This window comes from Rhea pennata, chromosome 5 (assembly GCF_028389875.1).
Source record: "Rhea pennata isolate bPtePen1 chromosome 5, bPtePen1.pri, whole genome shotgun sequence".
Lineage (NCBI taxonomy): Eukaryota > Metazoa > Chordata > Aves > Rheiformes > Rheidae > Rhea > Rhea pennata.
The window spans coordinates 24,361,655-24,375,496 of NC_084667.1; the positions used below are offsets into that span (position 1 = coordinate 24,361,655).

Below are 13,842 nucleotides of genomic sequence, written 5' to 3' on the forward strand. Positions count from 1 at the left end.
GCTAAAGTGTTTCCTGATTTTTGTTGCAAGTTGCTGTTGAACAGGTGCTGGAATTAATTGAATGTGTGTGGCTTCATGTGACTTAAGTGTTCCTGGAGTAACCCTGTGTGTACTATTTCTGCCAAATAAAAAATACTGACTTCTTGTTTTAGCGATCAGGCTTCTTAGGCTGGAACTCAAATTTACTTTCTTCATTTCTACCTAGAGAGGAGAAAATTAAACGAAATCAGAGCTGGAAAGCTCTCTTCATCAGTACTTACTCTGATCTAGGAAGATATATCCGCTATTATGCTACACTGAAAAAAGCCTGGGATGACTTAGAAAAATACTTAGGACAGCGGTGTCCTCGGATGATTGGTTCTTTGAAAGGTATGGTATCGTGCTTACTTCCTCTAGCAGACTGGCTAATTCTGTTAAGTTTCATAGTACTTCCATCCTGGGTTTATGCATCAGTTACTGGAGCCCTGGTATCAAGTAGATATTCTTCCTTTCCTTCCAGTCAATGAGTAAATCAGAGCAGATACATGGTCCTTGCCCAGTTACTAGTGATCCATAGATTCTCTGAAGGTAGATCTCTTCTCTGAGAAGAAACTAAGATTTTTTTTTTTCCCCCAGTAATTCTGTTTCTTGTCTTTACCTCTGCATAATCAGGAGATAAAGATGTTTTTACTGCTTTTGTCATTCGTTACTGTGGGAAGTTTGTGGGCTTTTTTGGTGTTCATGGTGTATAAAGGCAAAAATAGCTCTTGCACTTTCAATTTTACATCAGTCTTCTGCAGGAAGTTGACTATTAGACTAAGAGATTTGTTTTAATACGCATGCAAGTATATTGTTATTGAAATGTATATTTTTGTATTTACTTTGGTGGTGGTGTTAAAAACAAAACAATGCTAAGGTTACTGGGATGGGCTACCTAAAGAGCTTTGAGATGAGTAAGTTTTCCCTTAGCAGTTGGAAATATGCTAATATGGTAAGAATATATCCAGCTTTTGCCTTATTTTTAGGAATGCAGCTCTGGTGAAATAGTTTTAAAGGAAGTATCTTAATAAAAAATCTAATATCCCTCTTTGTCAGGAACAGCGTACCGGGCATGTGGAGGCAGAATTATGAAGCAGCATTAAATTTTAGTGTTTCTTAGGAGCAGCAGTTCTTGATTTCCTCTCTAAAACTGCCACCTAATGCTCTCATGTTTCTCTTTGTGCACAGAGAGTGTGCAGGAGGAAGATCTAGATGCTGTGGAAGCACAAATAGGTTGCAAACTTCCTGATGACTATCGATGTTCATTTCGTATTCATAATGGACAGAAGCTAGTTGTTCCTGGGTAAGGAGCTAAAACTATGTATCAAGTTCATATTCACTTGGTATTTCTTAAATAGCTTATTAAAAAGAAGGATAAAAAAATGTCTCTGGAGGACAGATGAAGTACTAAATGCATTGTACCTAAATGAGTGACCATTTGAGGTGGCACTTTCAGAATTGAATCTGTTCCATTCTCAGAAATAACTGAAAATTCAGGATAGGTTTCTGATTGCTCAAATTACTCTTACACTTCACTCCTGTTTCCTTTCAATGAAAAAAATCTCTCAAAATTCTAAGTTAGCAGTTTACATCAGTATAATTAAGTGTCTATCCCGAAGTCTTGCTTTGAATTACCTGAGTATATTAGTCTCTCAGGCCTTACAAGTTTCAGGGTTGAATAATTTTTATTTTTCTTTAAAATGGTCAAGAAACTAGCTTTCAAACCAGGTAGTCACTTTAAATAGAATTGAAATATCAGTTCTGCAAATTCAGGTTTTCTAAATAGAAGATTTTACAACTTCATTCTGTATCAGTGATTTAAAAACTCCTTTTACATTAAGTTTAGAAGACAAGTGAGTAAACATGGTCTTGTAACTATAAAAAGAGTTTGTTAAAGCCCTTTGTTAGCAAGCTGACATCTGATGAAGTGTCACAAACATTAGCAAAAAGTTGGAAAGTGAGAGCAAATCATCACTGTCTCTGTAGAGGCAATGCATTTGTATTGCCCTATTTGTAGCCTTCACTAGTAAAGAAGAATACTTCTTGGTGCAGCTTCCACTAATTCTAGTATTGTATATGCAGAAAGAATATGGGAAACAGTTACATGCAACCATAAAGATGACTTCTAGTTTTGTGTGTTTTACAGGAGACACTTTAGAGGGAAGATAGGTGCCCTGATTCTCTAGACCTTAGATGTAAATAACATCTTGTTCTATTTTGAAAACTCTTCCTTCTCTTCCCTGATAGACTTAGTCATAGCTGTCAAGCACAAACATACTATCACTGATCAGTGAATGTCTTTCCAATAGCTTTTATCAATATAAATATGATTTGTAAAGCTTACTATATTAATGTATGCAAAATGTGGCTTGTGAGCTTAGGTTGGAAGTGATCAAAATGCAGCTCTACAGATTGTGCATTCTGTACACTGCTCCCTGTAAGCTGCTACTATGATGAGTAATGTGCCTGTGGAAGGTCTGCAACTGGGGATATGTGCTTTTAATTGGACATTCCTTTCAGTTTGAACATTGCCAGTGGGATGTAGTGCATTGCAGTGAGGGAAGGAGTGCACACACTGGTGGGCACATCTGGTTGCTGAAGCACTGACTGGGGGGGGCAGTTAGGTCTGACACAAGGGACTCTAGAGAAGAAAGGCTGCCATACTGCAAACAGAAGGTGTGATGTCTTACCTTTGGGGACAGGTTTGTTTTCTAGTTCTGCAATTCTGAGCTCTACTGTAGGAGATAACTACTGTAAAGATCAGGTATGGGTAGGGGAAATCTATGCAGTGAGCTGCTGGGATGGCTGTGTTGTGCCAAAAATGGAGGAGATTTGGAACTAGACATGGATGCATCTTGCAGGTTGTCACTGTTGGGCACTTCAGGCTGGTTGTTAGCATTGCTTTGTAGGCTGTAGAACACGCTAATTCCATACAAGACTGCATAAGGAAAAATGAGAGGAATGGAACCTGTTGTCCTAGAAGGGAGCAAGCTATACCATACTGACATGTGGCAGCCTGTGTCTGAGTCACTGCTTTCATAATACCAGTAAAAACTCATCATTTGCAGGAGTTTGTCTGGGAATGTCAGTGAAAGGCAAATTAGAAAGGAGCGTGGGTGGGGAGTTGTGCATTACAGGCTTGTTTTCTTGAATTGGGAGAAGACGGTTGTGGCTGTCTATCTTGTGAGAGGAATTAGTGCATGTCTTAAAGTCAGGAAGGTTAGCTGCCTCTGTACAAGCCATGACAAGGATTACTACTTTGTCCATGCTATGCTTGAGTGACATTACTAAAAAATTATTGGAGGACCTGTCAGTTTTACTCTGACCCTAGGAATATTTTCGTAACTGCTGTATCAAGAACACTGTGGTGTTAACAGTGACCACAACCAGCTTGAATTGGTTGGTCAGATAGCTCTCTTTGGGTTTTAGTGACTTAGAGATAGCAGCAATCCTATGGGGAAGTTAGATGTGAAGTCTCTGCATTTCGCTTTAGGATGGGCAAGGTGAACAGTGAAGTGCTTCTCTTAGAGCTACCATAATTCCTCTGTAAAGGTTAGTGTTATGAACTGTTAACTTGGATCTGCAGCAGATGTTGGAGTTGAACTTCATCTAGGCTTAACAAGCATCTAGAGCATTGACAACAAAGCAGATTTAATGCTATCTTTGTGTTGTAAATAGTATCATCTGTTGATTTTTTTTTTCCTCCTCTTTCCTCTCTTCCCTTCTTGCCTGTTAAGTTTAATGGGAAGTATGGCACTGTCCAACCACTACCGCTCTGAAGACCTGTTGGATATTGATACAGCTGCTGGAGGTTTTCAACAGAGGCTAGGTCTGAAACAATGCCTTCCTCTTACTTTTTGCATTCATACTGGCTTGAGCCAATACATGGCCTTGGAGAGTGTGGAGGGTCGAAATAAATACGAGATCTTCTATCAATGTCCAGTAAGAAAGATATGCTTATACTTACAAATGTACTTTTTGAATGACTGATCCCTTTGCATGTTATCAGACAGCTGAAATACTTTGTGTGGCTCAAGGTGAATATGTTAGTTTTAGTTACTTGTTCTTGAGTTACCTTTAGGTTGTCATCAAACCCACAGGAGGAATGGTTAATAAGTGAAATAAATTTACATGAAGTAGTAGGCTATACTACCTTTTGGAGGTTTGTGATAGTGGCAACATTCATTCTTATTGGAAGACAATAATTGTTGAAACTATAGCAAATGTATACTCCTGTCCTTCTTTCTTAAAAGAATGGCTTTTCCATTATGGTAGATTCTTATCTGTATATATCTCCTCTCCTAAATACATTAAATGGGAACTTAGGGTCAGGGTTGGGGCAGGAACACAGTTTCGTGTGTGTGGTTTTGTTGTTGTTTTTTTTAAGAATCTTCTTCCTGCTGCTGAGTTTCTGACTATTTGTTTCCAAAGCATGTAACAATGAATGAAATTTCTAGGGAACATCTTGCTAATGGGACACTTTAAAGGGATATCTTAACATCCTTTGTATTATGCTAAGCATTTAAACCTTCTGTGTAATGCTTGAACTTGAAAGGTTAATCTGTTCACCTGTGGATAGCCCACCATGTTGCAGAGGAGAATGTAGTATTTATGAGAGGTTTTTCAAGTTGCCTTTGTCTGTTTAAGGCAACTTTTTTGCCTTGTTTCTTAAATGACACATTAAATCTAACTTTAGGTGCATGAACCTTAGTGGAATGTCCAATCTGCATATTTTATTATCAACTCAGCCCTCAAATGGACAGGCATTTGTGTTTTGTATTGTGTTTGAGTATCTGATTGGGAGTATAGTGATGTATTAAGAAGCTAGAATTTTGTTTTAGAGAATATAGTGAAAACATTCACTATGTTACGTTTCAGGTGTTGAATTTTACCTTGAAAGTCTAATAATCTCCTTTTAATATATCGATAACCTTCTTTCCCTTTTAGGACCAAATGGCTCGCAATCCATCTGCTATTGATATGTTCATTACAGGTAACACTTTGGAATAAAATACTTTGCAAAATGTTTCAGTGGCATTGTTTAGAAAATGCATACCACTATTTCGCAAATCAAAATTGCACAGTACAGTTGACTTGAACAGTAGAAGTGTTCTAAGTTTTCTGTGCTGTTTGTACAACTTCAAAACATCAGTGGTTACTTGGAATAAGATTCAAGTTTTCTCTATACAGGCTCATCCTTCTTTGTATCTTGTATACAAATCATTCAGCATACTAACCTGTCTAACAAGTTGAGCAAAACCTTTAAATTGGCTGTCATGAGAGTGATGTAAACAGTTATTAAATACAGCATCAAGTAGGCAGAAAGACTTTCCAGTAGTTTTTGCAGCCGTGTTAGAAGTTCAGCATAATTTGTATCCCTTAATGAAATCTAATCAACTATAATCGTAGCAGCAGAAGAAAGCCTTTCTCGATTCTTTTTGATTTGGATGACTCCATTTTTTCAAAGCATAAAAGAGGGAAGGTAAAAACTGTAATTGTTTGGTTGTATATTAATCCTTTCTGATCATGTCTGACATTTACATTGACTGGAGTAGTGTTTAGATTTATTTGTTAGTTAATTACCTGGAATCCAGTAACTGTGGCAACATCTAAATTAATTCTTTTTCAAGCAGTGGAAAGCAAATGCGTTTTAATTGGTGCTGAAATTAATATTAAAGATTTAGCCTTGCATGCTTCTTTAGTGTATATGTGATAAAAGTAACAGTGGGGAAACCACATTATCTAGTGCTCTGCTATTGCTCTTCTGGGTTGAAGGCAGTTAAACTTTTAGAAAGGTTTCCTGTCAATTTTGAGTGGCTATGTGTTGATTGATTGTGTGAACTCATTTCAAAATGAAGCAGTCAGACTACAATCTGTTTGGCAAAGGTCTAATAGCAGAATGCATTATGTGCTTTAGGATCAACGTAGGAAAAATGTAGCAAAAGCTCAAGAGTAATAGTTTGGTTAATTGCCACTGTCCACTTAAGGATGATGTAATATTTCAAAGTAACTCTGTGATGAGCTGGTATTGTTACTCCAGGTTGTTGCTTTTATGGAATTGACTCAGTGGTGAGGTGAGATGAAATCATACTTGAATGTATTCCACTTGGTTGAACGGGTTAATCTTGAATCCTGAAATAGTTCAGGGCATCTCAGACTCCATTCATATGGACTTGTGTATCAAAACTAAGTTTGTAAATCCACTCATAGGCTATCAGCCTTTAGTAGGTAGAATATTGGTATTATATTGGAGCAGCTTATCTATAAAATAACTATACAAGTAATATAAACTCTTGTACTTGTCATCTTTCCAAATCATAGCAACACAGTTGTGATCTAGAAACAAGTTGATGAGACACCAGCATTTGAAGACTGATTCTAATGTGAAGTACTTAGTTAAGAGATATTTCTGCTTAATGTCTCATCTAGAGTATGCCCTCTTACCTCATAGTTTTTGGTTGGTCTCTCCAGATGGTCTTCAGTTTGTTGATAAGTGAGTCTTAATACTCTAATCCATTTGTAACATGCATAGTGGTAATCTTGCCTGTCCTTATGAACACGTTTCTTCTTTGGCATCTAGGTACCTCTTACTTGGAATGGTTTACATCCTATGTAAACAAAGTTGTAACTGGTGGTTATCCTATCATCAGAGACCAAATTTTCAGGTATTGTGACTAGGATTTAAAGCTTCACTGAGAGATGCTGATACTTGTTTTAGAATGATAACCTTTTTCTAAATAACTAGCTGTGGGTATTTGATATGAAAGCTGATGATGGAGAGAGGAGAAAGTGTGTGAACGTTTTTTTCTTTTTTTTTTGGGGGGGGGGGGGGTGGGGGGAGATACAGCTATAAATGCAAGGCTTAAACTTGTTTAAAACTAGAAGCCCTTGGAGTTAGTAACTTTGTATTAACAGGATTTGAAATTAACAATAAAAGTGACCTGAAACTTAGCTGACAAAAATGTTTCTTTTGTTCCCTACAAGTATGCTGCAACTGTAGGACTGTTCTGAGTTAATAAAAATACAGGTTTTTGAGTGAACTAGTTTCTAAAACAACACTCTGAATAAGTAAATAAACAGGACTTATTGAGGTGTTTATATTATGCACTTTTAAGCTTTTACGATTTTTTGGGGGAGGGAGGGGGTGAGTACAGATAAATAGGAACTCTAATTGTGTCGTACTGCGTGCTACAGAATTCAAACTCTAGATCTCCAAATGAATTTGCTGTTGTTAGGTTTATTTTCTAAATAGCATAAAGACACACATTGTTAAGTAAGCATATCTTGGTTGAGGTTAACTTCAGATCAAATTCTATATCTAGCTTATAATAGAAGCATTAATGCAGTTACAGAGAGATCCAGAGCTGTGTTTAGGTGATGGGGAAGTATAGGTCGCAAAGACACTGTATACATGCTTTAGATGCCAAAAGCAAAATTAGAAATTACTCTTTTAAATTTAGCATCAGTGTTCTTGTTAATGATTAACTAATTACTTTCTATCTATATACATAAACAGATTTCTGTATTGAATGTATGGAGCAATTTGCAGAGTTAGCATTTTCCTCTTTGTAGGTATGTGCATGATAAAGAATGTGTTGCTACCACAGGAGATATTACTGTTTCTGTGTCCACATCTTTTCTACCTGAACTCAGTTCTGTACATCCACCTCATTATTTCTTCACTTACAGAATCAGGTAAAAATAACTGCTGAGTTAACTCTTTCATAACATGAGAAAGACCTCTGTAATGCTTGAGTCACCAGTCGTTGCAAACTCACAAACAGCATTCATAGATATACTAAAATGAATAGATCTAGATGCCACATACTTGAATGTGCATAGCTTACATGTCTGACTAGATATGAATTTAGTAAAAGTACTAGTCAAGCTGGTAATTTGTAAAGTACAGTGATGGGGTGGGGAAAGGAAGTTACAAATAACTTAGAAAGGGATAAATAACAATAAGGAAGCAGAGACATGGTGATGGATCCTGCCAACTGATTCAGTATGCTTTACCTTAGCTTTTTTTGTCCAGGGTACTTTCAGAGAGGTACCCTGAAGATAATAGTGTTTCTTAATGATTATGTAACTACTTCCATACATGTTAAGTATGCTGTTTGGCTTCTAGAATTGAAATGTCTAAAGATGCCCTTCCTGAGAAGGCTTGTCAGCTGGATAGTCGATACTGGAGAATAACAAATGCCAAAGGTGATGTAGAAGAAGTTCAGGGTCCTGGAGTAGTTGGTAGGTACAACTATAAGATTGCTTTTATGAATCCGATGGAGAGTGTTTACGTGTTTAATGTATGTGTTATAAAGATTGTTACTAGCCTTCCTCACAGTGACAGAGTAGTACTTGCATGTTCTGCATTAACATCCTTTTTTTTTTTTTTTTTTTTCCGCTTGGAAAGAAGAAATAAGTATCAGTTTTGTTTTTAAAGTTTCTTTACAAGGAAAATCTGAACATCCTGGCAGTTGACCTTACTTCAATTTTTTTAGTATCAGTAGTTACTGAGAATCACCCATGTGTCTGCTGGATTATAAAATCTATCTGAATCTTGTAGAGTGCAAGTGCTCTAGAAAAATGCTAAACTGTAGTTCTACTTCAGTCTTTACTTTTCTGAGTTAATGTTTTACCAACAGGAGAGTTTCCAATAATCAGTCCAGGGAGAGTCTATGAATACACCAGCTGTACTACATTTTCCACAACTTCTGGATATATGGAAGGATATTACACTTTCCACTGCCTCTACTACAAGGACAAATTCTTTAATGTTACAATTCCCAGATTTCATATGGTGTGTCCAACGTTCAAGGTGTCTACAGCACGGATGGTAGGTGAAGATGTGGTTGTTCTTATACTAGACTTCTGACCTTATGTTTGCAAACAACACTTGTGCTAATATGTCAGTGTGTGTTAAACGTCAGTGTTGTGATGCTTTTTCAGTTTTGATAGTTGCCTATTTTAATATCAACAATCCAACATTTTCTTGAAAGTCATTGTTTTTCAGATCCACTTCTCAGAAAAGAAAAATCTAAAAGTATCACTTAGTCTTGAATTTTGACAGTTTCTAGTTATATGAATTCTTCTCAGCTTCTGGAGTGTTCACAGGCAAGAGAACACTTCTAGTGTCAATCTTACAGTACTGAACAGTATTCAAATTGATAACTCCATACAAAACATACTGCAATTAAGCCTAGGTCAGTCTGGAAACTGGAAACTTGTACTTTGAAGTCATGTGTCCTTATTGCTTTGATATGTTATGTTTACCGGTTTAATTAAAGATCCTGTCTTTCATAGAAAGCCATAAATGTCTATGAGCCTTCCTCTTTGAGACCTTATCCTCTCCCTGATATCAAGCTCAAGTTTGGTGCTATGAGTGAGATCAGTGTCCTTGTTGGTTAATGGGAGGTAGAACATGACCATTCTGTCATGTGTCTGAATACAAGTGCCGCTTAGGGTGCATAAATACATACATGTATCTGTTCAGGGTATGTTTCAGAGATTTATGCAGACTACAGCAGTGGTGTTTACTCCCCTCCCCCTTTTTTTAAGGAGCAGTCATATCTTTTAAATTTGGTCCTAGCAACATGACATTGTATTAGCTCATTGGATTTCATGGTTCTCTTAAATAGTCTGTCTTGGTGTGACCACACTACAGTCTGTTTTAGCAAGAATAGTGTGTCTGCTTTCTTGGAGAACTTTTGTTAGACAAGTATTAAAAAATGGAAGCAGTCTTTCTGATGTTCCATTAGTCCTCACTGAAAGTGAATTTCATGAAGTCACTTAGCAACTTAGTAAGTTAAACATGTTGTTTACTGTTAACTATATAAGCTTAGTTTGGAAATTGCTAGTAAACCTAAGTATTTTGGGGTTTTACATATTTGAAGAAGAATACTTATTATTAGCATGGCTTTTATTTAATGACTAATTCAGATTAAACTTAAAAGTTTTTTTTGGCTTTTTTGATTACTGAGCCTTTCCTCAGTAATCAAAATGTACACCATTTTTACATGTTTTCCAAGGGATCTGAGAGTCTCATTACTAGTAGCTATTACAAAAAGTGCCAGCAGAGGTCAAGCTTGTAACAGAAAATGTCACCTTTAGCTCTTGCTTATGTTTGTGATTTGTCACCTCTCCCATTCAGTTGACTGTAAAAAATCGATGGCTTTTCTCTCTTGTTACTCTGCCTCTGGTTTTAAAGCTAGTAATGATTCTATTTTTAAACTACTTATATTAAAAGTCTACACAAACCAAAAAGCAAACCAGAATGAATAAGGTACTGAATTGTGTGGCTTTACATGGTTGTATATATGAAATAATTAAGGCAAACTGATGCCTTTTGTGTTAAAGGTCAAATAGTCTAGCAAAATTCACTGTTGCAAAGTAAGATTTATAATCATATGGAACTGCTCTTGTTTGAATACATTGATGAATACAGTATGTCTACTTCAGATAATTGGGATAATGTGAACTTGAGTTTTTTTGGCAATTGTTATTGCTTGCTTAATAAGTAACTGGATTATAAGATGATAATTAAATATGGATGTGTCTTGTATTAGGAAACAAATCATAATGAATATGCAGTGGATGAAGATGAAGATTCCACAGACACTGACGAATATGAAGACAGGCGTAGAGTGTTGGATATTCCTGCACCTTCTGGTCGCTGCCCACGCCATACCTAATGGGATCTTTTTTTCAAAATGGAACAAACTATTGATTGCAGAAGCTGAACTCTTTGGGGCTAGTGCATAAGAATATTTCTGACTATTGTAAATGAACTTTCTGTTGCACATCAGGGCAACTAGCATGAATGTTGGTGCCAGTTCTAATATTCATCACAGTATAACTTTTTTTTTGCCATGGTTTGGAAGGTGGGGGAGGCAGGGAGGAAGAGAAAGATATTTGAGTTTTGTTCACTTTTTTTTAATTTTTTTTTTCCAAAGTGCAAAACAGCTCCATAGCCTGAGGTATTCATATATTACATTTTTAAACTATTGCCTATTTATGATCATATTACAAATATGGTGTGGGGATTTGTTTTTATACAAGCATTTAAAAGTTAGCAATAGACGAGACTGCAAAAAAAGGATGCATACTATTGTCTTTTCTCATGGGTTTCTACTGTTGATACCTTCTGCTACAAATGAATCTTGCAGTTTGGCTTAAGTTGCCCAATTGGGTTGGATCAGGTGCTCTTGTGCGTTTTTATTAATCTAAAAGTACCAGAATATTCTGGTCATCTAATGCATAAATTTGGAATGAAACTGGCCTTATTTTTAGACAATCTGTCTTTCAGCTTAATTTTATTCTAAATTACTCTGATTGGATAATGCCTTTTGGAATGTAGTGTACATGAATAATCTGCCACTCGGTAACAAAACTTTCTCAATGACTACAAAGTATGAATTTGTATATATGTTTTGAGTTTTTCTTTATATGATGTTAGCTGTTCCAACTTTGTCATAGGTGACAAATTTATGTTGAAGTATCATGTTTTCCTAAATCCTCTCTGGATTTTTGTAACTACACCTGAATCAAAAAATTGGAGCTCAATAGAACATCAGATGACTAGCAACTTTAAATATAAAGAAGTATCTCTTTGCTTTATCACTTTTTTTTTTCCATCGCCATCAATAAACACTTAACTGCCTCCTTTGCTCTAAAGTGTTACTTGGGACTCTTCCTGCCAAGACTAGAAAAAAATTGACTGTGTGACTAACATCATGGTTGTAGATTATTCTTTTTGACATCTAGAATTAGTAGTTTCTCGGAGGGAAACCAGTGTATTGTTGTTCCAACAGAACCCTTCTGTTACTGGCTAGCTACAGCTACTACAAAAAGTGTGTGTGGTTTTTATTATTTTTTATACACAGGATGTAACACGAAATTCTTCACGTGCTCATCTTTCTCTAGTGCCATATATCAGTTGGATCTTTCAAGGTGGTACAAGGTAGAAAAAACAAATGTTGAGTATTACCCCTGCTACAGTGAAACATCTAGAGAAGTGTTTTCTACGTATGTGCCCTTTATCAATAACTCACAGCTACTCAGACTTCTGCGAAGTTTTAAATGTTTTCATTTTGAGGACTTTACAGTGTTAACTGGAGGGAACAGGCCTAATGCCTGTTCTTAACAGAAAACTTACGAACTGTTAAAAAGATTAGAAGCCATTTTTTCCAGTAAATTAAAGTCTTCCAATGCTATAGATCTGTGTGTGTTTTAAGGACAGGTAACTTTCACAGTAAGAGTCTTGCTCTAATGCTTCAACAGGATCTGAATGTTCTAGTTCAGTGATAGCAGTTGAAGGTCTGAAGAATCTACAAAAACACTTCAGTTTGTTGATTCTACTGAAACACAGATAGTGTTGATTTTACTCTTAGAGTGGTTTATAATTATTACTTTAGTATTGCCCTCCGTTGTGCCTTATTCCAACATTATCCCATCAACTTCTGAGCACTATAATGCAAAGGCTTGTGACTTCTGATCCAAGCACAACCAGTAGTTGGAGTGTTCCTGCTAACTTTGTGTGTATGAAGTAAGAAGGTAACCAGATCAGGGAAACAGCTGTTCCTGCTATTGTAGGAAGCATGCATGCATTTTTAACAGGAAAAAGGTTACTGCTTTGCTTCACACTGCCTTTAGTACAGTGCTACCTTGCCTAAAGCTGTCAGATGTAGTGTTACTGCAAATGCTGGCACTTGCCATCATTTGCATCTGAAATAAGTCTCATGCCAGTGGTTCCTTCCACCCAAAGCTCTGAAGCTTCTGTCCAACTGATATAAAAAAGTGAAGCAGCTGAGGCCACTGAGGGAAACAAGTCATGAATTACATATGCCAGCTCTGCTGGACTGTAGAAATTGTCAGTAGGAAACACAGAGAAAGAGACAACTATCAAGATCCTACTGAAGAAGGCAGCACTTCACCCGTGCTCTTATTAATGCAGCAAGGATGTGTTGAGTATGTGTACTGATAGATACATGAACTGTGCTGTCCCCTTTGTTCAGTGACCATCCTTCAGATCCGGCCTGAAGTTCTGTTAGCAGCTGCTTCTAAGGTTTTAAGAGTCTGACTTTTAAGTAGGACTTTTCCTGTCAAAGGATAAGCCTTGCTGAACATCTGTAAATTCAACTTACAGTTGAAAAATAACTGATTTTATGTAAATACAAGGTGTCTCTGCCTGGTAGTTGCTGGCTGTGGAATAGCCCAGAAAACGACGTGGCACAAGTGGGAGCAGCTGGGAAGATGCCCTGATTGCCCAGAGAGGTTGTGGAGTCTCCTTCTCTGGAGATCTTCAAAACCTGCCTGGATGCAACCCTGTCTAACATGCTGTAGGTGACCCTGCTTGAGTCGGGGGGTGGACCAGATGATCTCCAGAAGTCCCTTCCAACCTTACTGATTCTGTGAAATATTTAATTAAGTGAGACTTGGTTGTGGTGGAGGGGGAAAGGCCTAAACAGGCCCTCTATATATAGTCTTTGCAGACCCTGTTGTGGGGTTCTGCCAACACAGTAGTTTAGCAGCAGGGACCTTCAGCCACTGTTTCCTCACTGTGCCTGGGTTACCAAAGCGCACAAACAAGTGGTGTGCTAGCTGGTGCTACTGCAGGTGACAGCTTCTTCAACCTTTGAGCTTACCCCTAGCCTGAGCACTCGCTGGGAGGAAAAAAAATGTTTAAGTTATTCTAGTGCCAGGTTTATTCCTGTTACTGTTTAAAGTGATTTTTCATCATCTGTGCAACGTATGTAAGGTAGAAACTTGCGATTGTGGTGTGGAAATAGCATTAACATAATGCTAACAGCTAGGAGAAGAGGTAACAGA

General features: G+C 37.1%; 1 protein-coding gene across 1 annotated transcript in view; it reads left to right on the forward strand.

Annotated features, from left to right (window-relative positions):
* Positions 1-11,688, forward strand: part of FBXO3 (F-box protein 3) — a 17,255-nt gene extending 5,567 nt beyond the window's left edge. Inside the window, exons 3-11 of the mRNA XM_062576334.1 lie at positions 206-369; positions 1,207-1,321; positions 3,756-3,960; positions 4,966-5,011; positions 6,599-6,683; positions 7,591-7,713; positions 8,147-8,262; positions 8,661-8,851; positions 10,581-11,688. Coding sequence (XP_062432318.1) covers positions 206-369; positions 1,207-1,321; positions 3,756-3,960; positions 4,966-5,011; positions 6,599-6,683; positions 7,591-7,713; positions 8,147-8,262; positions 8,661-8,851; positions 10,581-10,706 — 1,171 coding nt within the window. The 3' untranslated portion in view covers positions 10,707-11,688. The remainder of the gene's footprint in view (positions 1-205; positions 370-1,206; positions 1,322-3,755; positions 3,961-4,965; positions 5,012-6,598; positions 6,684-7,590; positions 7,714-8,146; positions 8,263-8,660; positions 8,852-10,580) is intronic.
* The last annotated feature ends 2,154 nt before the right edge of the window (positions 11,689-13,842 follow it).